Source organism: Drosophila melanogaster, chromosome 3L, assembly GCF_000001215.4.
Source record: "Drosophila melanogaster chromosome 3L".
Taxonomy (NCBI): Eukaryota; Metazoa; Arthropoda; class Insecta; order Diptera; family Drosophilidae; genus Drosophila; species Drosophila melanogaster.
In genome coordinates this window covers 12368335-12393123 of record NT_037436.4, presented here as the reverse complement: position 1 = coordinate 12393123, position 24789 = coordinate 12368335, and the positions used below count along the sequence as shown (strand labels likewise).

The 24789-nt window shown below is 41.1% G+C and overlaps 1 protein-coding gene and 1 long non-coding RNA gene across 7 annotated transcripts; one reads left to right on the top strand and one right to left on the bottom strand.

Annotated features, from left to right (window-relative positions):
- Positions 1–1679: 1679 nt before the first annotated feature.
- On the top strand, positions 1680–24478 carry Ncc69 (sodium chloride cotransporter 69). Of its 6 annotated transcripts, NM_001274829.1 has the most exons (19): positions 1680–1801; positions 13480–13985; positions 16508–16687; positions 17009–17123; positions 18578–18836; positions 18914–19167; positions 19225–19339; positions 19404–19546; positions 19604–19769; positions 19842–19984; positions 20045–20154; positions 20355–20490; positions 20553–21363; positions 21521–21580; positions 22118–22165; positions 22792–22889; positions 22958–23187; positions 23840–24075; positions 24167–24478. In NM_001274829.1, exons 2-19 carry the CDS (start codon positions 13711–13713, stop codon positions 24409–24411), a joined length of 3624 nt encoding a protein of 1207 aa, NP_001261758.1. In that variant the 5' UTR covers positions 1680–1801; positions 13480–13710; the 3' UTR covers positions 24412–24478. The 6 variants fall into 6 exon arrangements, with proteins under 6 accessions (NP_001261758.1, NP_001261757.1, NP_001261756.1 ...); NM_001274828.1 differs by lacking the exon at positions 22118–22165; NM_001274827.1 differs by lacking the exon at positions 22118–22165 and having other exon boundaries at positions 1680–2627.
- On the bottom strand, positions 11654–12872 carry lncRNA:CR45824 (long non-coding RNA:CR45824). Its single transcript, NR_133229.1, has one exon. It is a non-coding gene; the product is annotated as a long non-coding RNA:CR45824 (long non-coding RNA).
- Positions 24479–24789: the final 311 nt, after the last annotated feature.

Here is a 24789-nt window from a genome sequence, read left to right as displayed (position 1 = left end):
ATTCAACTTTCGCATGATTTACCCCCATCAAAATCGAAGAATTCAGCACCGCGAGGCGATGGTCTATGAGTGTTTATGTGATAATTGGCTTTAAATGGCTGCTAATTATTTTATAACTGCTGGGTGTTAGCGCGCTCCGTAAATGTTTGCACAGACCTCATAAATTTAAGCAACGCTAATCTGTTAAGTCAACTGAAATTAAATTTCGATCGAATCGTCTATTAATAGCCAGTTCAAACTTGATTGCCACTTGAAAATGATATGGAAAGGGGTGCATAGATACACGATTTCCAAGCTAATTGCATTGCTATCGCCGACTCCTTGAAAATTAATTACTTCTTTATTGGTAAAGAATTGCTATTTTGCTTATAATGGTTTTTAAACCAAAATTGTGTGCGTTGCTGTATGACACAACTTTTTAAACTTTCGAGAGGATTCTAGAGCACTTTTATGTTTATATGTAGATATTTTTGAAAATAACTTTTTCAAATGGCGCTTGCCTTGCACCACAAAATCAATAAAATGGGCCAATGGTTTTTGTGATACGGAGCCAAGGGCCCGCAGAGTTACATTTGCCCACTTGGCGGTTTTGTCGGCCGAATTCCCAGATATTTGTTTACGTTCGTCGGTATCCGGAGTCGCCCCTTATCTCTGATAAAAACATTCGAAACGGTAGATAGCGAGCTCCCAATTATTGGAGGCACTCGATATGACTGGGCTCTCGCCGGCTAATGAAAACCTATGGGGCACAGTTGGTGTTCATTGCGTCCAAATATTTGCATTGCATGCACTTGACCAAGAAACCGGTTCTGATTGCTGCCTGCCTCTTGGGAAACCCCCAATTGTCAGCGGGTTCCTTGGCAAAATATTTGCGCCCCTTCATCGCCAGCTAAGCGAAGCTGTGGAAAAAGTCATATCTGTCACTTGTGTTTGCCAGCAGCTGGTAAATATTTGAAATAAGTCGTCGCGGAAAAACAACTGTCATGTTTGAAAAATTACTTTTTGAGTTTTTCGTTCAATAGGCACTTTTCTCTTCTCCATGTTGAGATTCGAAAGTGATTCATGGCACTTTAATGTTTCTTGGTTATTTAGAAGTATAAAAAACCTTTAAAATTATGAAAAGTGGAAATTAAAAAATAAATATATAAGCACCTTAACGGAAAGTATAAGATTTTGTGTGCAACCCTCCTAAAAGTGTACTAAATTTTTTTTCTAACGGTGATTAACTTGAATTTTCACCGGTTGCAGCGTATCGAACAACTTGCTGGCCTGAGTCATCTTTCAACTCATTCAGATGGCATGCAGTTTCGGATACGGATGTTTCTAACATTCGTAAGGGTGCAAAAGCCACCACCAAGGTAACCCCAAGCCAGCTATCTGATTCACACAGAAACCAAGCCATGGCCATGGAAGCCAAACTCACTCAACACAACTTCAGTTGCGTGCGTGTGTGAAATGGAATTTTTATGCCGCACATTTGGGCAACTTGGGTTCGTTCGATCTCCCTAAATATATATTTGTATGTGTATATATACCCTATATACTATATAGCTCGTTATGCTGTCGGTTGGTTTGGTGCCTCTCGAGGCACATTTGTTTGTTCGCCGCATTCGAGCGAACGACGAAGCGAATTCGCCGCAATCGCTTCTGATATTTTGTGGCGATCGCCACCCGAGTTTGCCTCAGTCAGTCGTCGACTCTCTGAACGTGCGTTTGGATAGCTATTGCCATAGCTCCTCATCGGAATCGGAATAGGAATCGGAATCGTTTGTCGGATCAGCTGCCACGTTTTGAACTCGAAGTAAGAACAGGCAACGATCGTTTATTTTCGGTGCTGGATGTTTATTTTCGAAAACGCGCCCCTTTTAGAGGCCAGTGTTGAAGTGTTCAAGTATCTGCAAGATACCACAAGTACCTGAAAGATTAAAGCGTGTAAAAGTATCTGCAATATGCAATAGAATCTGAACGTTTGAGTATCTGCAAAGCTGAAACATATTCCAATATTTCCAAAAGATACAAAAGTATCCAAGTATCTGTCAGATACAAAGCAGAGCTTTGTACCGCATCTGCTGGCCCGCAGAGTGAACCCATCGTAGACTGCTGCTCATCCTACTGGAACACAATTAACTGGCTCGAATGAGCGTTTTGCAGTGCAAGAAAGCGAAACATCGTCTAAATTTCATATTGTGTATGCAATAAGCCTTCGCCCATCCGAAGAAGTGTGTGTGTAAAAGCCAATCAAGTGCCCTTCTGAACAAACCAAATTTGTTGTTGTTTCGGTGCAAAAGTGCTTTTGGGGAATTTGAAGTGGGTGGCTTGTGGCTAGCATTTGGATATCAGCCGTATCTCAAGTACTCCCCAGTTCGTGCTCATGGATTGCAAGCTCAAGGCAGCGTAGATAATAAAATAATTATTTGTCATACACATAAGTGAGCTTAGTTTTCGCATTCCCACACTTCGTTTTCGTATCGCACTCTTGCGGGTAAATATATGTGGTATTTACCAAAGTAAACTACATCGTGTGCGTGTTGCAGTGAGAAGTGCATTTATTGCTGCAAATTCGTAGTTCAAAGAAAAAACTTATAAATTACCTGCCAGCCAGTTGGATATTAATTTAGTGCGTTTCGGTGAGTTCGCAAAGCGGCAAATTGTATTTCATACATTTCCCTAGAATTTGACTGCGGCTTTTTTGGCCAGCTGTGTTGGCTTTGTATATACAAATTTACATAAATATGTACTTATGCACGAGTGAGCGAAGCTGGATATCTTTTGACCAGCGGCGGTGAATTTCATTTCAATAGGCTACTTTTTAAACTCTCGACTTAAAAATATCTCAGATATGCTTTCCAAGTATCCATGTTTTCAGCCTTTTTGCGAGCGATTGCCATGCACTTGAACTTGAAAGCCAGTTTACCAGTTTTTCCGGGTCCGGTCTCGTCTATCTTTGGCAAGTGCTCTCCAGTTCATCTCCAATTATCTTTGCCACTAAATGGGGTAATAAATTCACCGGTGCATTTATCTGTCTTCTTGAAATTCTATGACGACAATGTGGAAGACGCTCCACTAGAATCATTCAGTGTTCAGGATTGCGGTCAGTTGTCATTTGCTGCTGTGCACTCGCATATCTGGTTGCATATATATAGTTGCTCTTATGGTTTTGACACTAGCATATGCTATTTAAGAACTAAGAGTCAGTTTATATCTAAAAACTACACAAGAGGAATCTTATTTCTTTGATTTATAAATTTCTAATAATACTTTTCCTCTTAAAATTGCTAAAAAATGATTCTTGTAAATCATTTTCCATATTATTTCCATGTCGCTACTGATATATTAATAATGTCCAATTCATTTATAAATTCATATTTAAAGTAGTTAAATATTTATTTGAGTTTCACCACTTTGTGTTTGTGAAGCGCCATATAAAATTCCACACCATTAAACTTAAAGTGCTTGTAAAAAATGTTCATAATTTCATTACCTTTCAAGTGGCTTTTCATATACATTTTAATTCAAAAAAGAAATTCAATTATAATTGCTCTAAAAACTGCATGTTGGAGTGAGAGTGAGCACCACTCCAATGGTTTACGATTATAAACGCCCAATAGTAATCAAGCAAAAAAAAAATCCCTCAAAGAAATTAAATTCTTTTTAATTTAAATAACAATGAAATATAGGTTATTTAAAAAACTCATAAATTAAATTTATTTTAAAGCCTTAGGTAAGGTAAATACTTCGAAGTTTGATACCTGGAAATTTAAATTTTTGAATATTTAATAGTTAATCAAAATGAAAAGACCATGAAATTCAATTTTTTCGTGGACAAATAGAATACAGATCTATTAGAGTGTTTTTCAAAATATAATATTATTTTGTACTCAAATGTTGCATTACTTTTGAAGCTACTTAAGGTAAAAAGAACCCTGTAGAAACTAAATGCAGCTGCATATAATGGGCTTCCATTGCGCCTGGCAACAGAAACCCAGATCCTGGGGTTGCGCTCATTCCACCCCGAAAGACCGATCATCGATCGACATTCTTTATGGGGTAGCATTTGAAGGTCGTGGCCCATCTTCGAGTATACCAACTTAGAAAATGAACTGAATGCCATGGAGCTCAGCTGGTTTGAGCTGTCGCAGCGCATATGTGAACCGAGCACATGCCTCGATTAACTTGTCCATTTGCCAAACCATTGACACACAGACCGGCTAATGGAAATGCAACTCAAATTGTCACTGCTCCCCTTAATGATTCTCGACCGACTTTTGAGGCTGACTGGGGTGGAGCGGCTGGGGGTCGTCGGATTTGCGGCTCAACTGGCGCCAAAGCCGCCTGATCCCCAAGCTTTGCCTGTCAGCCATGGACAATAGGCACTCGGCTCCAGCACGTTGCCGCACCCAGGGGCAAAAAGTCCGGAGAAAGTCAGCCAGACTGACTGACAGATAGACGGACAACGAACCGGAGATCACAACAGAACGCAACGCACTGGCGAACAAATAAACTAATAAATCATTGACCTTGCGAACCTTGACAAAGGCGGTCGACCAGAAAGTGCACGGCATCCATTTGGTGAATAGACTGACGCGAGGCACTCAAAAGAATGGAATATATATCAGGGAAATAAAAAAAAAATATTTTAAAATTTGTGTAGAAAACAATAGAAAAATGAGGCACTTGTTCTATTGCCACTTTGGGTTATCTTCTTAAATAAGAACTCTTGCCTCTAGACTTCTTTCATCAATTCAATCAATATTTTATTCATGAGGTATTCACATATAAGCTTAAATAAGAATTTATAAACAAACTCGATTGCCCAAGAAGCATACGATGAAGACTATATATTATATATCGAAAATATACGAGCACTCTTGCGAAAATGAATACTCGATGAGCATGTTCAAGATATAAAACTGCGTACCAGAAAACAAAGGAAATATCTTGAAGATACAAAGAAAGTATCTGTACATTTATTGTGCGCTGCCATAGAATATTTTGTTTTCAATACTTTCTTATTTCTAGCTTCCGACAACTTACTTCCACAGACAACAAAGATTAAATTGAAAGTATCAGTATCTCACCGATTGTTTTATTTTGGAATTTCTCGCAGTGCACTGAGAAATTGCAGTCCACGGCGGAAATGGGAATGGAAATGTGAATGGGAACGGTATGTGAATTAGGTATGGGTATATGTGTATGCGACTGAGAATAAGAATGAGAATGATGTGCTGCCTGGGCTACGGTTGAAAATTATGCAAATCACAGCGCCAAGTCACGAAATTCCCGAGTTGCGGTGCAGTCGCCAAGTCGCCAAGTTGCCGAGTTGCCAAGTAGCCCCCGCGTTGACAATTTTCACCTTTCGCCTTTTTGTCTTTGCAGCGATTTAATGGAGATTTACGGCAATTGACGGAACGATTCATGCCGAGATAGCGATTTCGTGGGCGTGTGTCCAGCGTCCAGCGAGATACTTTTGCGTAAGAAATCCGCGAATCAAAGTGATGTGATGCCCAGTCCATCTTCCTTTCCGCAGAATGTAATTCATAAGTTGAACACGCGCACAATTAATAGGAATTAGCCATCGTGCCTCCCATTGCTGGCGGCCAGCAGTACAGAAATATCCCGTGTGCATTAGCATTATATAATTATTATTTTAGATTAGAGCCAGTTGGCTTTGATGTTGCCTGCTGGCCGGTCACTAAATGGGTTAAAATCAGAAGGGGTTCCGTCCGAAATATATTTAAATTCCATCTGCGGGACGGGAAAGAAACAATCGCTTTGTTTGGCCAGAACCGCACAGAACGGCAGAGAACAGGCCCAAACTGAACAGTGAAGAACACAAAAAGCCATGGCCAATTGGCCAGGTAAATGGTTTTGGGTTCTCCGTTTTGGTTTCACGTTCTTATTGGTTTTCGAGGGCCACAAACTTGAATTTTCACAGACATATCTGTTGGGCTCGTATTTATCATATTTCGCTTTGTTCCCCAAATGCTATATATAGTATTATTTGGCATATACGATGAGAATCCCGAATAGTGTATGTTACTCTTAACAAAACTTACTGAGTCATTCTGACGCCGGTTCTAACAATTCGTGCAATGACCTGTGAAATTATGAGCATTATATGAGCTTATCCCTCCCCCAGAATTTCTGTGGCATTCCCGAGGGCTCCTCTGGAAGCTTAAGTAGATTTCGTCTTCCTGGAATACTTCATTAATTTTTGGCTGTGTGAATGTTTAAATTTATTTTATCCTAACTGGGTTTGCCTTTAAAATTTCTGGGAACCCGTCGAACCAACAATCAATATTTTGTTTAACTTGCATATTACCTGCCTGCCAGTGTTTGCTCACTTCGATTTGCATGACAAACCTGAAACTTAGACGGGTTTTTGGCACTGCGCAAGTTGCTGATTAGTTGCGGCTTAGTTGCTGGCTAATTGGCAGGCAAAGTTATGCTGCCAAGGGATTTACTATCCATCCAATCAATGTGAATAGTAAGAACGTGCAAATGACCCAAAGGCCATTTTGATTTCGTGCCTTCACGAGAAATCCCACAGTCGAAGTTCTCCATTAAGCACAAGTTAGCAATTGCCAAAGGTAAAGGTGTTAGCCCGGCTTATTTAGTGGCGTAGTGTTCGCGCATACATTGAGCTTAAATGGCAATCTCCGTAGTAAGGTGGCACACACATTCTAATTAAATTACAATTAAGTTACAATAACACTATCGAAAGCCTCTCAACTATTGGCATACTCTGCAGGTGGGGTCGAGCTGCAATCCTTGCAGCGTACGTGCCTTAATTCAGAACACAGATACAATTTGTATATATCGCACATGGTTTTGACTTCATTCCATGAAGTGTAAGTGTCTGTGCTTATGTCATGTGATTCCGACATGGACTGGCTGGCAGCCAGGAATTGATACGATACTTTAAGGTGCAGCCACTGGCACATGCCACATGACCCATATCCATTTTTATTGCACACTTAACCAGAGTCATTAAGCTGCGGTTAAGGCTATATAGTCTATAGCTCGTACTCGTATTCATATGGGGACGCCGCTCGGCTTTACGATTCAGTATGCCATATAATAAATGCCATATCGTCTAGGTTTCCAGCCTTGCAGCAGGTGCGGGTAAAAAAAAAACTGAGCAATCAGCACGATTTTGGGCCTCCATATCAGATCGTTTTCGCTGCCTCAACGGAATGGCAGTATATAAATTATGTACATTCGAATTTCCCCAGTTCATCTGCCAGTTAAACAATTCAAGTTATGTGTAGACGAGAGTAGGAAGGCTGTGTAATATATTCGCAACTATTTGCTGTCTTGTGCATCGTATATTTTATTTAAAACCTTTAAAATTACCAGGAATGCTGATATTATTGCGATAATATATTTATTTTTACGAGAATATTCATTTGTTAACAATGGCGGATTTCAAGAACTGGTTGTATTTATGTTAATTTTTACTTTTTATTTAAACATGATACGAAAGTATTAAGAATTAACCAAACCGACATGTTTTAAATAATTGTGTATTTTGTGAATTACTTATTGTTGTTTCAAATTACTTAACTTGGTTATTTAGCAGGTTATTTAACGACTCTCTTCGCTGAAATTCCAATCGGCTCATGTTAAAGTATTTTTTCTGCGAAAAAACGTTTATTAACATTTTTCATTTCGTTCCAAGTTTACTCCTCGTCTCGCACATACTACATATGTATGTACATGCATACATATGTTTATAGGTATGAATAACCCACAAGCTGGAGAAATTGAAATATATTTTTATTAACCTTTATTTCGATTCGGCAGCTTTTGTTTTCCCCAGCAGGCGAGTGATTTGTACGTTCCTTTGCTGTTTAGTCAGTGGGCCTTTGCACTTAATTTATGCCGCCACAAATGAGGCGAAATAAAAACAGTGGACTTCCCAAACTCACATCTTTTTTGGACGGTGAATCCAAAGTCAGCTGTGTGGGGTGTACTTACCAAATGGCATGATATTTCCATTTCCGAGTCGTAAATACTTGCTGGCTCCCCGCACTTTACGACTTTAAATCATAAAAAGTCGTCGGTTGTCCCCTTAGAAACCTTCAGTTTCTTAACTTTCATACCCACTTACAAGTACAGACCCTCTCAAAAAAAAGGGGGCTTCTGTTTGGGCCGTAAAGACCGCGAAATATTATTTATGGTTATTTTCATTTGAAATTTATAACCGAAAAACCATATGATATAAATAAGCAAGTGTGCCGCACACTCACAAATGTCCAACTTTTTCTTTGGTCCCCGGATCCGGTTTTTCGCATTGGGAGAGGTCAAACCCCGGTGCCCCAGAAATCTTGTTACATTTTATTGTTTCACGCTTTTCCTGAGCTGCTTTCGTTACTCTACTTATTTATTTAAAGCATTTCACTTACCCCACTCGCTGTCTACTTATTTATGTAAGCACGTCACTATGCTGTCCTAACTTCAACAACTAGCTCCAGTGACCATGGAAATGTGCCAGATTTCCATCGGATCAGGAATTCCGTATTTGAGGTGCATTTAAGTTTGTTGCATATTTTACAATAATATGTAACGACATGAAAATAATCCGGGAAATGGTGCATCGCTTACAAATCGGTAAAAAATCAGCACATCACATGACAATACTTGTTAAATGGAGGTTTTTTATATAATTTTTACGAAAGCCCGAATTAATTGAGGCTGAATAAATAGTTGTTTTTCGGGGAAAGACATGCCATTAGGATTTTATTGCATTTTAATATGACTTTTTCTCAGAATGGCAGTCACAGGTGTTTTTACCAGTTATTAACTGTTTTATTGCTTATGGTTTTGTTTAAGTGGAGTATGGCACAAACTAAATTTCTTTTACTTAAAAGCGCGAAACTTTAGCAAGAAAATCAATTTTAATTCAAAGTTAATTAATTAATTCAATATAATTGACAAAAAAAAAATGGAAACGGGAGACATCAATTTTATTTCTTGCTGAAGGCAGAAAAGCTAAGCTTTATTGCTGCTCTAAAAATCTAAAATTAGTTACGAAAAACAAAATTTTAGCTCTTAAGAAGATTAATGATGAATAAATATATAGGTAAAGGAAACTATTACCCTAAGCTTACAAGTCAATCAAAGTTTCTGTATTTGCTCCAAATCTTTTGGAAAGGATTGCAATTTGCTTTGATCAAATGAAAAACATGACTATGGTGATATGTTGACTAGCCAAATATAAATAATTGATTGCGAAAATAGTTAAATTACTTTTCGTTTATGGAAAACGGCTTTTGGGGAAATTGTGTCAAGTTTAAGCATTGCACGCACTTTAAGTTAACAACATATGTAAACAAAACAAATTCATTGCCAGAGAATGAATCACCTAATGTTTAGAATGCTAATTAGATAATCAAAATCAGAATGAGTATAAGCATTGTAAAATGTTAATTAGATAATGAACTGAAAACAAATCAGAATGTGAATATTTTTGTAAATTGGCTAATGACATATATAACATTTAACTTTATAAACCTTGGAATCTTAGATATTTAATCACCTTACAAGTATCATATCGTATCGGTGGCACAAAGAGGAATACTTGCCGCTGAAAAATCTGAATTAATAAAAGTAACGTTGGCTGGGTTTTCCATCGGAGGGAACTTCCTTTGCTTTCACGAATGTGTGGCCCTTTCCTGCAAGGATTTATGTCCACATGGGTATGCAGTTCACGCCGAGCATGTTTTTCTTTACCAGAGATGCCATTAAATTGTGCGTGGATCCAGGAGCAGGAAAGGATCTGGAATGAGTGGGTGGAGGGAGTGATGTTGCCTCATTTCTCAGGACTGACAACATGGATGCTAAAGCCCCAATGCCTGTCAGTCGCATAGCTCCTTAATCGCTTAAGCGGTTTGAGCTCGGGGTAAAAATTCCCCAGCAACGCAACAAATCCAACAACCCTTTGTTCAGACATGAAATGTGGGCCAAAAGAATTAGCCCGATTGCCAAAATGACTTCCGTTTTTCTTGTTTATTACCAAACAGTTTGCATTTTTTGGCTTAAAGCGAGATTCCGTTCTGTTTTGGTCCCTTTGTCCATGGCACATCCACATCCGCATGCTCCCTGCCCCTCAAGCTACTTTGCATTTTTTTCGCATTTTTTCCTCTACACTCTGCTTAGTTTTTGTTGTTTTATTTGGCTTTCGCTTTGGCTTTTTTTCTTTCATTTCTTGCTGGCTAGTTGTTAGTTTATTTGGCCATTTCGGTGGGCGTAAAATAATGTAATACAATGCGGATCAGCACGCTTGACTTGCTCAACTTCTGCTGTGTGCTTTTGACACTTTGTTGCTCCGGCATTTCCGTTGTTCCGCTTTTCCCCCGCCAACTTCTATCCCAGCTCCTTGGTCTTGGTTTGTTAATCCGCTTTGATGCCTATCTGGGAAATATATATATACTCTGCCCAGATGACCTCCTGTCATCCACTGATGAACGGATACTACCGACATCGGTCAGTCTGAAAGTTTGTGCTTTTTTTATGCGTGCCACATCACTGATTGCCGCTTGGGATTATGTTGGGGCGGGGGGAAGCGCATAAAAACGATTGATATCAATATCGGGGGCAATGGTGACTAACACGTGACATGTGATGTCCTGTCATCAGGTCCTACTTGGCTCCTCCGGACCAGCCAGTCTTTTACGGCCATTGCTTTTTGCTGCCTCGAGCATCTTGTAATTGAGGTCGTACAATAAAAATAATAAAATTCCCGGGCACTTGTGATTTAATGACCTTTGACCATGAATTCCACGCCTGTTCTACATAAAAGCTTTACTTGCTCTTTGCTCGTATACGAAGTAATATTCTTGAAGGCTTTAACTTTTCAGCTGATGCCGTCAAAGAGTTGGAAACTCTGCATCCCTTCGAACTCGAAAAGTGCCATTAAATCTAAGCATTTAATTCGACTGTATAAATAGCTCTGGGGCAGAGCCAAGCTTTATATGCAATTGTTGCCAAATACCACTGACGTTGTAAAAATCGTATTTTATTGTGGCAATTGAATGGCGAACGGGCGTGGAATTGAGTAATGAAAAGCAAAGTGGGCGCCGCTTCAAATAAAATTTACAAACAAGAGGGAACCGCAGTGGCAATCACAACTGGGTCCCCAATGACGGTGGCACTGTCAACAATTATTATTCTGATATGTTTTTTACAGCCAGTCCCCCAGTGCTTCTCCTTTTTTGTCGCCAGATTCATGGCCAAAAGCTTGCTAAACGCCTCATTTTCGGGAGCTCAGCAGCTCCCAGCTCCACAAATGGCCAATTAATCAGAGATGGGGTCATAAATCAGACGAATGTCGTTGAAAAGTGGCTCTAACTTTATACATAGCGAGAAAAATAAATGTGACCTATTAAACTCTTTTGTTAGGGGACGATATCTGGAAAATTATGGCAGCATTTGAAATCTTAAGGTGCTCTTACATAAACAAAATTTTTCTTGCTTAAAAATAAACTTATTTTCAGGTTTTTATTAGATTTCCATATAAATACTTCTTTCGCCTTGTTAAAGAATTTCGAAGTTTCGTAGAAGTTGCAAATTATATGAATAATATCCAAATGATTTTTAATTTTTTTCACAGAAATTACTCATGAGTATTTTATTTTAGACTCTAACTTTTATGTCTGTTTATCAGAGGACCTCAAGCTGTTCCCCTTCTGTCGAAGGCAAGCTGTCGCCTGGGAAACTTTTAACTATGCAGCATTTTCCTGCCCAACTGCTGACTGCTGGGGGTGTTGGATGTGTTGGGGGGTCAAGGGTCAACGGGTTGAAGAGCTGTCCTTTGTGTCTCACGCTGATAAGCTGGCCAGAAGTTTCGATGTACCTGCCCAGGATGCCATTTGCCTGTCATGAGAATGAAATGGAAATGCGACTGGGAGCGGGTTCATTGAATTAAGATCTTAATTGCCTGCAATAAATTCGTGCAAATTCTGCGATGCCCAGCCCAGCTGAGCAAAGTTCCCACAATTTGTGTAAAATGTCGTAATTGGCGTAATTAGCCAGCGTTTTGCAATCTCTTTCTCTCTGCCTATCTCGGTCTCTTTCGGCGCCTCTGTTTGAGTTCCATTCCATTGTGCTATTGGATTGGATTGGCCATTCTGTTATGGTAATTGTTCGCCTTTGTTTGCCTTTCGCACTTGTCGCTCTCAACTTGACCTATAAAACATGGCACATGCTGTCATGGCATGCAAAACCTGTGACAAATTGTCGCTGGTACACGCAACTTCTTTGTCACTTCCGTTTCCGCTCGCCCCTTTCAAGTTAGCCATCCGTTTCCACTTTGCGCTTCCTCCATTTACCCCATAGGTGGCGCCAGGTGTCCAAAAGGGATTCCCATGGCGCATTCTTTCCACCTGGCATTCACATCGGCCGACTAATCATGATTAATTTGCATCAATTTGAGTTGTTGCTATTTTTAGTCGTCGGCTGCATTGTATCGCCTTAATCGTTTCGAGTGGAGGTCTTTTATTACCGCACGGGAATGCCAGCGCGGCTTTCTCGCATTTCGTCACACATATTGTACATACAAATGTGACACTCAAGTTGGCGAAAGTCGATATATGTGCCACTTGGATACAGGTAATCAAATCGGGGCACTTCTATATTGATGAACTTTTAAATTCATACACCTATATCATCATGTCAATGGAAACGGGTTTGCTTGATTGATGTATTTCGATGGTCTGATATCATTTCAGAGTTCAAATCAAGTAGTGTAATTCAATATTTTCTGGTAGTCCAAATGAAATAAATCTCATATACCTAACTGGTGCCAAATCTGTGTCCATTCTGTGCTGCTTATTACCCTGTGATATTTTAAGGTAACTTTAAAATTGTACAAATTTATTCCAATTATTGGCTCTTTACATACAAAAAGACAGTTGTTTCAATACACACTGGTTTAATTACGGATAAAACTGATTTTTGCGTACTTTGGACTGCCGGTTGATTGATGGTTTGTTTGGTTTTTCAATCGAATACTCCTGTGTATTTATTCTGTATGGCAGTATATTCAAACATCGTTGTGGAAAAATAAACATTCAGCTGGTTTTCCCAAAAGGTCAACCAAAAGGGTTGTGGGATTCTCGTCATCTGGTCATTGCAGACGCTACGAACTTCAGACAACTTATGAGACACGCTTGCGGTGTTGTATTTTCGTTGTTGTCGGCGATAACAAGAAAAGGTTTTCATTTCAGTGTCCTTAACAACAAAAGCGGTAGCAGAAAAAAGGACACCACGACTGGGATTACATAACTATGTTTAATTGTGTATGCATGGGTCGGCAGAGCAGCCCCAAGTATCTTAATGCATAATCGAGTGTGTTTTTCTATGAGAAGAAATATTTTCGTTTGTGGCACACTTACTGATTCAGCGAATTCGAATCTTTTTGATGCTATTTCACTTCATCTTGATTTATGGGTTTCCTTTTTTGTCTCCCCTTTGCAGGCAGCTTTAAGCGACCGACTGGTCGACTGCCACTTTAATCGTCAGCGACGGATGTCCTGATTTTACGACGAAGGGATACCCATACCCATACATATACATACACAATTAGCCACAGTGGATGGGTCTGAAAGTTGCGACCCGCACACGGAAACCGCATAAGCACTCGGCGAAATCTTCCCGGGGCGAGGACCCCAAAAAGCACCGGCCAAACAAACAAAAGCAGTCGCCCCAATGTCGGACACAATCTCTTTCGAGTTGGGCTCAGCTGCCGACCGGCCCCCCAACAGGTTTCAAGTGAACCCGGTCAACGGCAACAGTCGTAAGTCGCAGGGAGCGGATGGCCCAGGATCCGGATCAGGAGCGGGAGCTGGAGCAGGAGCAGGAGCTGGGGAGGATGGGCCGCACGAGGTCTACCGCCGACTAACAAACGCCGAGGGCGAGCTGCTCGAGGACGACACATTCGATGCGACACAAATGCTCAACCAACGACAGCCCAGGCAGCAGAGGTGAGTCAGTTGGGTGTGGGTCAGGGGTCAAAGGGCAGGGGAGACAGCACTCGAAGAAATTACTGCACTAAGTATATTTCAAGAAAAGCAACTCTGAAGAAATTACCAATAAGAAAAAAATTTAATATACCTAAAAAAAATATATTTTCTAGACCTGCTTCTAAATTGGTATTTGTATATTGTCAAAAGTTGAAATTCGATATTTTTTGATATTATTTTCATTTTCTTTTTTCGAAGTGTACTTGGGGCCTAAAACGGTTGCTGTTGTTAGGGTTTCGTCCTATTCCACCTTTTTCTTTGTCTAGTGCAGAATGTAAATTTCTTGAATTTTTCATTTTCTGGTAATTGTTTAGTGTTTCATCAAACAAGGATTGCTTTTGTCGCCTCCTGTATTTTGTCCTCGCTTAATTATGGCGTTAAAATTCCGACCTGGTTCCATCCGGTTACAAAAGATTCTGAGCCCCAATGATTCCAAACGGAATGTTGAAAAGCAGCTCGAGAATTATCGCTGCGTCAGGAAGGACCTTTGAATCAATTACCGAGTTAGTAGGGAGGTACCGAGTTGAATATCATTTAGGTACAATATGGCCGAAAATGCAGATTGAATCGATTTGAGGAGCCCAAGGAACTGGTGTCTGGATTAGCTAGCTATATACCAGCTGAACAAGATGCCTCTTAATCATTCACGCCACATTTGCTGCAGCTGTAATTTTCAGTCCACCAGCTTCGAGTGCAATCACTCAAAATTGATTAAATTCTACAGAACTCCCTGAGAATATCTCGATTTCGACCATTCTCATCTATCACAGAGCATAAAGTTGGCGACCTGAGACAGGTTCAACACTCGATGGGCGAAGGGTTCAACAATCGCCTGCAGAAATCAAACAATACCACCAATCACAGACTAAAGTAATAACCATCATTTACGCTCGTATTCCCCATTCGCACCGTGGACAGCCAATTTGCATAGTCCTGGGAATTGGATGGCACAAGTCGTTCTTTGTCTGCACTTCGCCTTGGCACTATAAAATATTTGTTTCAATATGTCGCAGCAGTAACATTATAAAAAAGCCAACCGAGTTATTGTAATGAGGCTTATGAAAATTTCATGGCCCACAGCCTTCAAGGAGCGCGGGAAAAGACAAGGCAACTGAATTTCGACTAAAAGCCCAGCGTTTTCACATAAAAATGCCTCTTAATCGGCTCAAATTGGCAGCAGCGAGTTTCTGCATAAATTAATGATAAGCTTACTTAAGGGTCTTCTCGAGTTTTAATCGCCTGCTTTCACCGTCCCAAATTGATAATTAATTCCTGATTTTTTTTGGGCTTCCTCACCCCCAAACGCTGCGCAAATTAAATCAATCTTATTGAGAAACAATCGACTGGATGGATCATCATTATGAGTGCTTTTCACGTTCGCGGCTGCCAGGCAATCCTTAAAGCCCAGCACACAAGACACTCATAAATTTTTTCTCCGACAAAGGAGCATATATCATATAAATATCTAGAGGCCATAGAGGAAAGACGTTTGGTAAATTTGAAGGCGCCAGCGGAACTGCTAACTCGACTAGAGGATACTTATTCATTTGTCAAAAATCGAAATCAATCTTCAAAATTCTACTTATTGTAGACTTTACTTAGTAATTAAACTGAATATATATAATATTTATGCAATCGCAATAAACGACAATTCCTCACATGATTCAAACATAAAATTCGCGGAAACTCTTAATTTACCTGTGATGTATTGAATTTATTACCCATAAATTTAAAGCTTACAAGATACATTTTACAACATTTTCATGTTAATATTCTCATGTGTTGCTTGCGTTTTACTTTTCCCTTTTTATTGTATTTCCTGAAAATCGTAATTTGCATTGCGATGCGCAAGACATGTTTTTAAACTTTATTGCTCATTTGCAGCTCACAAAATTTAAAGAGTTTTAACTTCGCTATTTCTCATTTAAAGTTTAAAGTTTATCAAAGTTTTGGTACATCCCAGTGTAGAAAACATGGGTATTTCAGCTCCTTTCGATTAACGGATGCAACCACTAGGGTGTCAGAATGTCAGATTGTCAGACGCTCGTCCATGCAGCGCATAATCGGTTGCGGGGGGTGGGAGGATCGGGGTTGAACGTACTTCTAGGCGCGTGGGCGTGTCCTGGGGCGGTCTGCACGCTCACAGACTGGCAGGAGTCATCTGGGGCACACAAAATCACACAATGGGCGGCAATCAGAAAGTGCAGGCCTTGAATTGGGGGGCTGGAACGAACTATAAATTCAATAAATTCAATTTAATTTCGTCGAACTGAATTGGCTGATAATGAAAGTTATTTGCAGCGGAGTTTTAAATTGAATCCCATGTTCACTGGCCGAATGGATTTTTAAATCTAATCCCGAACTTTTGTGCTCAACTCCCAATTAAAGTGGTAACCTGGGGCAACGATGGGCTGGGCTGTAGGAGATGTACCGTAAAAAATGAATGAGCCATCTAATATCGTATCTTTGTCGCTCATTCCTAGGCAATCAATCAAAAGCAGTTTCCGCGACAAGGATAAACCGTCAAGGTTCAAGGATCTGCAAACGACGACCCGCTTCCAGGTGGATCCCCAAAATGAGGAGTCCGACGAGTCCAATGACTCGCAGGAGGAGCGCGAGCTGCTGGACAACGAGTACGACACAAAATATGGTAAAAGTTTCCGGTCAGTTTGCATTGCTCCCAACCTTGTTACACAGATAAAAATAAGCTAGAATTATTGGAATTGCAATTATTAAAATTTTTAAATAATTATTTAAAAGTTTAACTTAAAAACTACCTACTACCTAATGTCAAACTGTCTATATTTTGTTTAAAAATTTGTATATTTCTAATACATGATGCAGTAAGTAACAAAAGGACCCAAAATCTTTTTCTTGATAAGCATTAGTACTTTCAGTTAGGCTTGTTTGTGATTATTTTTCTCTGTGTATTTTCTGCTTCGCCGTCGAACCTTAACCAATTAAAACCCGACTCCTATCCACAGGCATTTCACCAGAGAGGCGTTACCCCGCCTGGACAACTACCGCAACATGATGTCCATCCAGGCGGCCTACCGTCCAACGCTCGACGAGCTGCATAACGCCACGCTGGTGGGCAAGGTGAGTTCCACACATACTTGCCTTTCGGATGGGGTTAACTAAATGAGAAATAACGCGCAAGTCGTAAAGATACCGCAGGATAATCGAAAACCACAAATTACAAATTCACAGGACACATAAATGCTTTACGAGTCGCAGGGAAAGACAAATTGAAATTTACGCTCATACGCACCCGCGAAAAAATTCGGAAAAAAATGCAAATTCAATACCCTTTACGGGAGAATTGACCCGGACGGGGCAGTGTCAAATCGACGGCGGAAAGTGTCAGCCCGTCTGATCCAAAAAGCCAGAAAGCCATTTGCCATTTGGCACTTGGCATTTCCCATTTCCCATTTTCATTTTTGCGCAGGCACATAAGCGTGACTGCGAGTGCCGCCAGGAGTCAAATAGCTCGGTCGTTGGCACTGCAGGCTGGGAAATCCCTGGGAAATTGCTTGTCGAATGCAATTCGTGCGGTCCCGAAATTTATTCCAAAAATAGCATAACTTTGGCAGACTTAACCGATTAAATTTGACTGTGCGGCTATTAAATCTGACAAGTCCATTGACTTTTCATTTGACTTCTAAGCCCTTGCTCTGCTGTGAATCATTTTAAAAAGTTTTCAATAGATCCCAAAGATCCAAAGCCATCAATTGGCACTAATTGATTTCCACACATTTTAGAGTAATTGCTTTTGTTTTTGCCTCACAATTGACTGGGCAAATGATTGTCAATAAGAAATGAAAAGTTAAATTTCTACGAGCTGCATCCGAAGGTCCATTGAGAAATTGATGCGATGCGTTGCACAATATCATGCCATGTGGCAAGCTCTTTTCTTATTAGCTGGAGTCCACATAAATGGGTTGACGAGCAAGTCGTAGTAATTAAGTATAACTATAAAAAAGAGCTTTCTCAATGTCACTGGGGCATCTTGTAATAATAAGCAATTAAGATGGGGTCTCGTTAAAAAGTGCAAAGGTTCAAGACAAGATCAATTGGCACAACGGGTGCTGCGGTTTCGGGGGCGTATGATTAATCTATTAATAATGGTTGAATGCGGCAATGACGGCTGCCCAGAATTCCCGAAGGCTGAAGTCATCTTTTTTCAGCGGGATTTCTTTTAAGTTCCCGAAAAATTTCCATGTGCCTCCATGGCCTGCAAATTATCAAAGAATTGAAAGATATTTACCCCAACCTCCAACTTCACGCTGTTTGCCGAATCATTTATCAACACTAGACAGCTTTATTGAAATTTTCTCAAGAACACTCTACCCTTTGCACTTTACACCCACGTACAGAGAGAATAAAACTTATGAAAACAATTTTATTTTCAGTAATCTGTACAACAATATATTATGTTGAAATAAAATATGTACAAGCCATGGAGAGGTGGCAGCTTAGGTTCATGATTTTAGCATGCAAAATATATCAAATCAGATATCAACACATTTTTCGCTCTCTGTATTCAAACATAGAACACGCACAGCTTGACACGTAATCAGGACCCGGAGTCGGGCATCCTGAATGGGGTCCTGAAATTCGGTTGGATCAAAGGTGTGCTCGTCCGCTGCCTGCTGAACATCTGGGGCGTGATGCTGTTCCTCCGGCTCAGCTGGGTGGTGGGTCAGGCGGGCGTCATCGAGGGATTCGTATTAATTCTGACAACGACTGCTGTCACGACCATCACGGCCTTGTCGATGTCGGCGATAAGCACTAATGGTGTCATCAAAGGGGGTGAGTACCTACACCCACACCCTGCCCAGGTGGCCGCCTTTTAAACGGCTCTAAGTGGTTTCGACGCTTTCGCTTAGGTGGCACATACTATATGATATCCCGGTCTCTGGGGCCGGAGTTTGGTGGATCCATCGGTTTGATATTCTCCCTGGCAAATGCGGTGGCGTGTGCCATGTATGTGGTCGGCTTCTGCGAGTCTATGTTGGCCATGATGACGACCTTTGGCTGGGAGATCATAGATGGTGGCGTCCAGGATGTGCGCATCATTGGTTGCATTACCATACTGCTGCTCCTCATCATTGTGGTCGTCGGCATGGAGTGGGAGGCCAAGGTGCGTATGCGAAATATGCAATCTAGTTATGGACCTAATTCTATTCCGATTAACCAGGCGCAAATCGGACTGCTCATCATCCTGTTGGTGGCCATTGGAGACTTTGTTATTGGCAGCTTTATCGGACCGAAGAGCGATGCGGAAATGGCCAAGGGATTTTTGGGATATAATGGTGAGTCGGTAGAGATAGATGTATACAATTGTATTTACTAATAATATACTATAATTTTCCATAGCCACTTTGTTTAAGAACAACCTTTTCGCGGACTATCGGCCGGAAAAGGGAGGCATTCAACACGATTTTTTCTCAGTGTTTGCTATATTCTTCCCTGCCGCAACGGGCATTTTAGCTGGAGCCAATATTTCGGGCGATCTGAAGGTAATTTTTGAACCTAAATAAGACGTTTGAAAAATAATTGAAAATATTAAATACTAGGACCCACAAAAATCCATTCCAAAAGGCACGATCCTGGCCATCGTTATCACCACCGGAACCTATTTGATTATGGTACTCCAGTGTGGTGCCACAGTGGCTCGTGATGCCACGGGAAATCTTTCAGATGTCGTAAACGGCACCTTTGCATTCCTCGACTGTCAGCCTGGTAACGAATCGATTTACAGAGATTGTTTTATGAAAACATAATTTAAACTGCAACACTTTCGTAACCAACCAGGTGAATGCAATTACGGCTTGCAAAACTCATTTCAAGTAATTGAGTTGGTATCCGCGTTTGGCCCTCTGATTTACGCCGGTTGCTATGCTGCCACGTTATCCTCGGCATTGGCCAGTTTGGTGTCTGCCCCGAAGGTCTTCCAGGTGGGATAATCCAGTTGCCGTATCGAGGCCAAATGTCTATAAGTATATCCATATCCACAGGCTCTGTGCAAGGATGAGCTGTATCCGAAGATTGTGTGGTTTGCCAAAGGTTATGGCAAGAATAATGAGCCAGTTCGTGGCTATGTGTTAACTTTCATCATCGCCTGTGCGTAAGTAGATTTTTAACATACAAAGCTTAATTCAATTAAAAAAGTATGAAGTATAGGCAAGTAATGCCATATAGTGGCCATAATTTGGTGTTTATAAAACTATATCCATTTACCTTAATGTTTAAAAAGGCCATATTAAATTGGTTTAAACCATACAATATTTTGTAAGCACTAAGCAATTTTTCCCTCTGACCCTCTAGCTTCATTTTGATTGGCGAACTGAACCTGATTGCCCCGCTCATTTCGAACTTCTTCCTGGCCGCCTACATGTTGATCAACTTCAGTACCTTCCATGCCAGTCTGGCCAAGCCAGTGGGCTGGCGACCGACCTTTAAGGTGAGCAAATTGATTTAAGTCCTCCGGCAGTAGATGCTAACTTTGGATCGCAATCAACTTAGTATTACAATATGTGGCTGAGCCTGTTGGGCGCCATCCTCTGTGTGGCCGTCATGTTCCTCATCTCGTGGGCCACAGCGCTCATCACCTTTGCCGCCGTGCTGGCTCTGTACTTAATTGTGGCCTACCGGAAACCGGATGTCAACTGGGGCTCCACCACCCAGGCTCAGACGTACAAGAACGCCCTGATGTCGGTGCAGCAGCTGAACAATGTGGAGGAGCACGTGAAGAACTACCGGCCACAGATCCTGGTTCTTTCCGGTTTGCCCAACACACGGCCGGTGCTCGTCGACTTGGCTTACATGCTAACCAAGAATTTATCCCTGCTCGTCTGTGGTCACGTTCTGAAAGGTTCCAGCTCGCAGAAGTACCGGACATATCTGCAGGAAAGGGCGGGCAATTGGTTCCGGAAGCATCGCGTTAAGGGCTTCTATGCCCTGGTGGATGGTGAGGACTTTGAGTCCGGCACTCGGGCTCTGATGCAAGCAACTGGTATTGGAAAACTTAAGCCGAACATCATCCTGATGGGCTACAAGACTGACTGGCAGACGTGCGATCACAAGGAGCTGGATCAGTACTTCAATGTGATGCACAAGGCACTGGACATGTACCTATCCGTGGCCATTTTGCGTGTGCCCCAGGGTCTGGACTGTTCGCAGGTGCTGGGCTCGCAGGATGGTTGGAAGACCGTTTCGGATGTGCCGAGAACCCTGCAGCCAAACGAGAGTTCCGGGGATCTGCAGGCGGTGGACAGTAGTGTCAGGAACGGTTTAAGTGGCAGCATTGATTCACTCAGCAGAAATGTATCGCAAGGTAAGGGACAGGAGTCCACTTGGAACGAGATCGGCTATATGATATTTTTTAATTAACTTATATCTTTCGATTATATTCCGCATGTCTCTCTTTACCCCCTTGAAATCGCACCACCCCACTCAATTGCACCTTCTGCACCACAATTGCAATCACGTAGAAGACCGAAACCGCAACCAGTTGGTCCACAGCGAGCAGAACAGCCTGAAGATAGTCAAATGTGAGTAGCATGCGCGGTGAAATTGTAATGGTTTACATTAGGGTGGACCTGCTGTTACAAAAAGAAGGGCTTGCCCTGTCATCGGCAGAAAACATATATCGTCTGAAAATATTTCCTTGTTCTTGGAAATGAATATGCAAGCAGCTATATTCAAGTTTAATTACCCTTTACTGAGAATCTTTTTAAATAGTTTTGCACTAAGTATACTCAAATTTCAACCATACCAACCGTTAGCCAGCCTATTAATTATTATTGATTTTAAGTTTCATTTCATTTTCATTTAATTAAATATCTCATTTATATTAAAAATAATATTTACACAACACACAGTACAACATACCGCAATATTAATCATACGTCCCGTAAACACTACTTTATAATGTGAAGTATAATATGGTAGGACCACATACATTAAGCAATACGCAGGTCCACCCTACCCACTTGTCGAGCGACAAGTCAGTATCCCAACCAATTATCCTTCGCAATTAAATTGGTATTTTCGTATCATCGAATTTCGTATCTTCTGGGGAGCCGCAGTGCGATTCAAGCAGGGCCTGCGTAGAATGCGCTCGTGGCCAGGTGCAGGTGAAGTTGTGCTTTTGCTAAGATTGCGTGTGATAGCATAGAGCCTTGAATGGAATGTGAAGTTGTTGTAGGCTGAGTAGGTAAATATGAATACGAATGGGCTGCCAAGCCACCACATTATGGCGCACAAACAATCACTATCACGCATGGCAGCTGCAGCATGTGGCCTTGCTTCGCAATCTAGCCATAAACTTTTCAAGCGAATTAACGTAATTTTACAGCCAAACTAACCCCGAGCTCATCCCAGCTTTTCCAGACACCCCTTTGGCGGTTCGGCATCTGTGCATGTTGGAAACCTTTTGGGACCCGAAAATTAATGCAATGCTTGTAAATTTGAATTTTAAATTCGCACAATGTCCTGCCGGACTCGCTTCTCTCCTCGCTGGAGCTATGCTCCGAATCTGTCCAACATGGTCACCCTGTTTGGCCTAAAGGGACTGTTGTATGTCCTGTATATATACGCATATATACGCCGGAAAATGGCGAATCTGCTGAATTCCTGCTGCATTGTTTGTTGTCTGTGCATGTCCCGAATGACGAAATGATTTTGCTGTGTTGCCAAAGATTTTTTGTTTGCCTATCGTTTGCTACTTTTTCTACAATCCAACTTCATTTTTTCCATTCAGCCTCCAGCACGAGTGACCTGTCCTTTATAGCGGGCAATCAATCGAAGGATGTTTCCGGCATGCCCGATCCCCTGGATGCCAAATCGGCCAATCTTGTGGTAATTCCTGAATAGCCATTTAATTAGCATTTGCATTCAATTCGATTGACCTTCGTTCACCATTGCAGAGCAATTCGTTGCGCAAGTCCAAGCTGAAGCACGATGATCCGGCTTCCCTCTACAAGGGTCCTGGTGGTGCCGAGCTGCCCAAGGAGGTACTGGCGGACCTTACCCAATTCACGAGAAAACGCAGCCACGCCGTCATCGATGTCTGGTGGTTGTACGATGACGGAGGACTCACTCTCCTCTTGCCCTACATCATCAGTACGCGGCGCACCTGGCAATCCTGCAAATTGAGGTAGGTATATGGCGAAATACCGCGAAATGCTAGCTAACGGGCAAGTAATTTTCACTCGGGGATTTTCAGCCATGTGCTCTCTTCCTTGCAAAGCAGAAATCCTGATTACCAAAAAGGCACACGCTTGAGACAACTTTTCTGTTTTATACTATGTATTTTTCCGTGTGGTGCTACCCGTTGCTCATGTTTATATTCTCTTAACTTTTTTTTTTATTTTAAAAAAGATTTTCACATTTATTTGCACTTTATTTTGGAATAGTAAACATATTTTTTGCATTGTGCAATGTTTTTCATATTTATTTGCTGCACAGAAATATAATTTTCCCTTAAAAAAACGTTTGCGAGAGGAGCAAAGCATTGTGCTCTTCATAAGTTGCATAACTTGTAGGTGATGCGTTTTAAAGTTCAATCCAGTAAATACAACATACTGATATTTTCATGAACTGCATAACTTCGCGAGGATGGGCTTGAAAGACATTAAATCAATTTGCTTCCAGTTCAAAACACAAACAAACGTAAACATCGCAGTTGTCGGAATTAATTAAGCCTGATGGGGCTGCGCAGTTAATTATCATGTGGCTTTTTCAAAAATCCACAAAGCCAAATATGTATTTGAAATCAATGCGGTAATTTTGTAATTTTCCACCCGTAGAGTTTACGCGCTGGCTAACAAAAATTCGGAATTGGAGTTCGAGCAGCGCTCAATGGCCAGTTTGCTGTCGAAATTCCGGATCGATTACTCGGATTTAACACTGATTCCGGATATAACGAAGAAGCCCCAGGAAACATCCACGCAGTTCTTTAATGAGCTGATTAAGGACTTTGTTGTTACCGAAAAGGATGGCGAGAATGGCACCAGCAGCAGGGCAACTCTCAACGAGGACGATGGTAAGTTCACATTGAATTATATTAAACTTGAAATATTTGAAGTTAACTTATCCATAGAACAATATCTAATGTTTCCATCTATATTTTTCAGCCCTCATAACCGACGATGATCTGTTGGCGGTGCAGGACAAGACGAATCGGTATTTGCGGCTGCGGGAGTACCTGCGGGAGCAGTCGACCAAGTCGGACCTCGTGGTGATGACCCTGCCGATGCCACGGAAGAACATCGTCTCCGCACCCCTCTACATGGCCTGGCTGGAGAGCCTGAGTCGGGACATGCCGCCCTTCCTTTTTGTGCGCGGCAATCAGACGAGTGTGCTGACCTTCTACTCGTAGAAGGAATATAAATACTGTTCTAGAAGTCGAGTTAAATTCATATTTAAATGCAGTGCTAATAATTTTTAAAATTGCTTTTTATTTGGGAAATATAAATTGGTTTGACTATATATTGACTTATAGTTAAAAGAAATTATATGGTTACGACTACAGTTATAAAAGAAAATACTCCTTTGAAGTCCACATTATAGGAGGCATACATTCTACATATGTATGTATATATGTGAGGAGATTTCTTATGAATGAATGTTTATATTACATATATTCTATGTAACCGCAAAAACCCCTCGTTATACATCAATCCATCAAATCATTGTCAAACAACCTTCATGTTATAAATATACTTCTCTGTCTTTTCATAGTTTACATACATAGGAG

Bases quoted from the DNA above. Each gene is read 5' to 3' on its own strand.
- Ncc69 (NM_001274829.1), top strand. From the start codon at position 13,711: ATGTCGGACACAATCTCTTTCGAGTTGGGCTCAGCTGCCGACCGGCCC. The intron at 13,986-16,507 runs GTGAGTCAGTTG...GCTCATTCCTAG, and splicing joins CGACAGCCCAGGCAGCAGAG to GCAATCAATCAAAAGCAGTT. The intron at 19,168-19,224 runs GTGCGTATGCGA...CCGATTAACCAG, and splicing joins GCATGGAGTGGGAGGCCAAG to GCGCAAATCGGACTGCTCAT.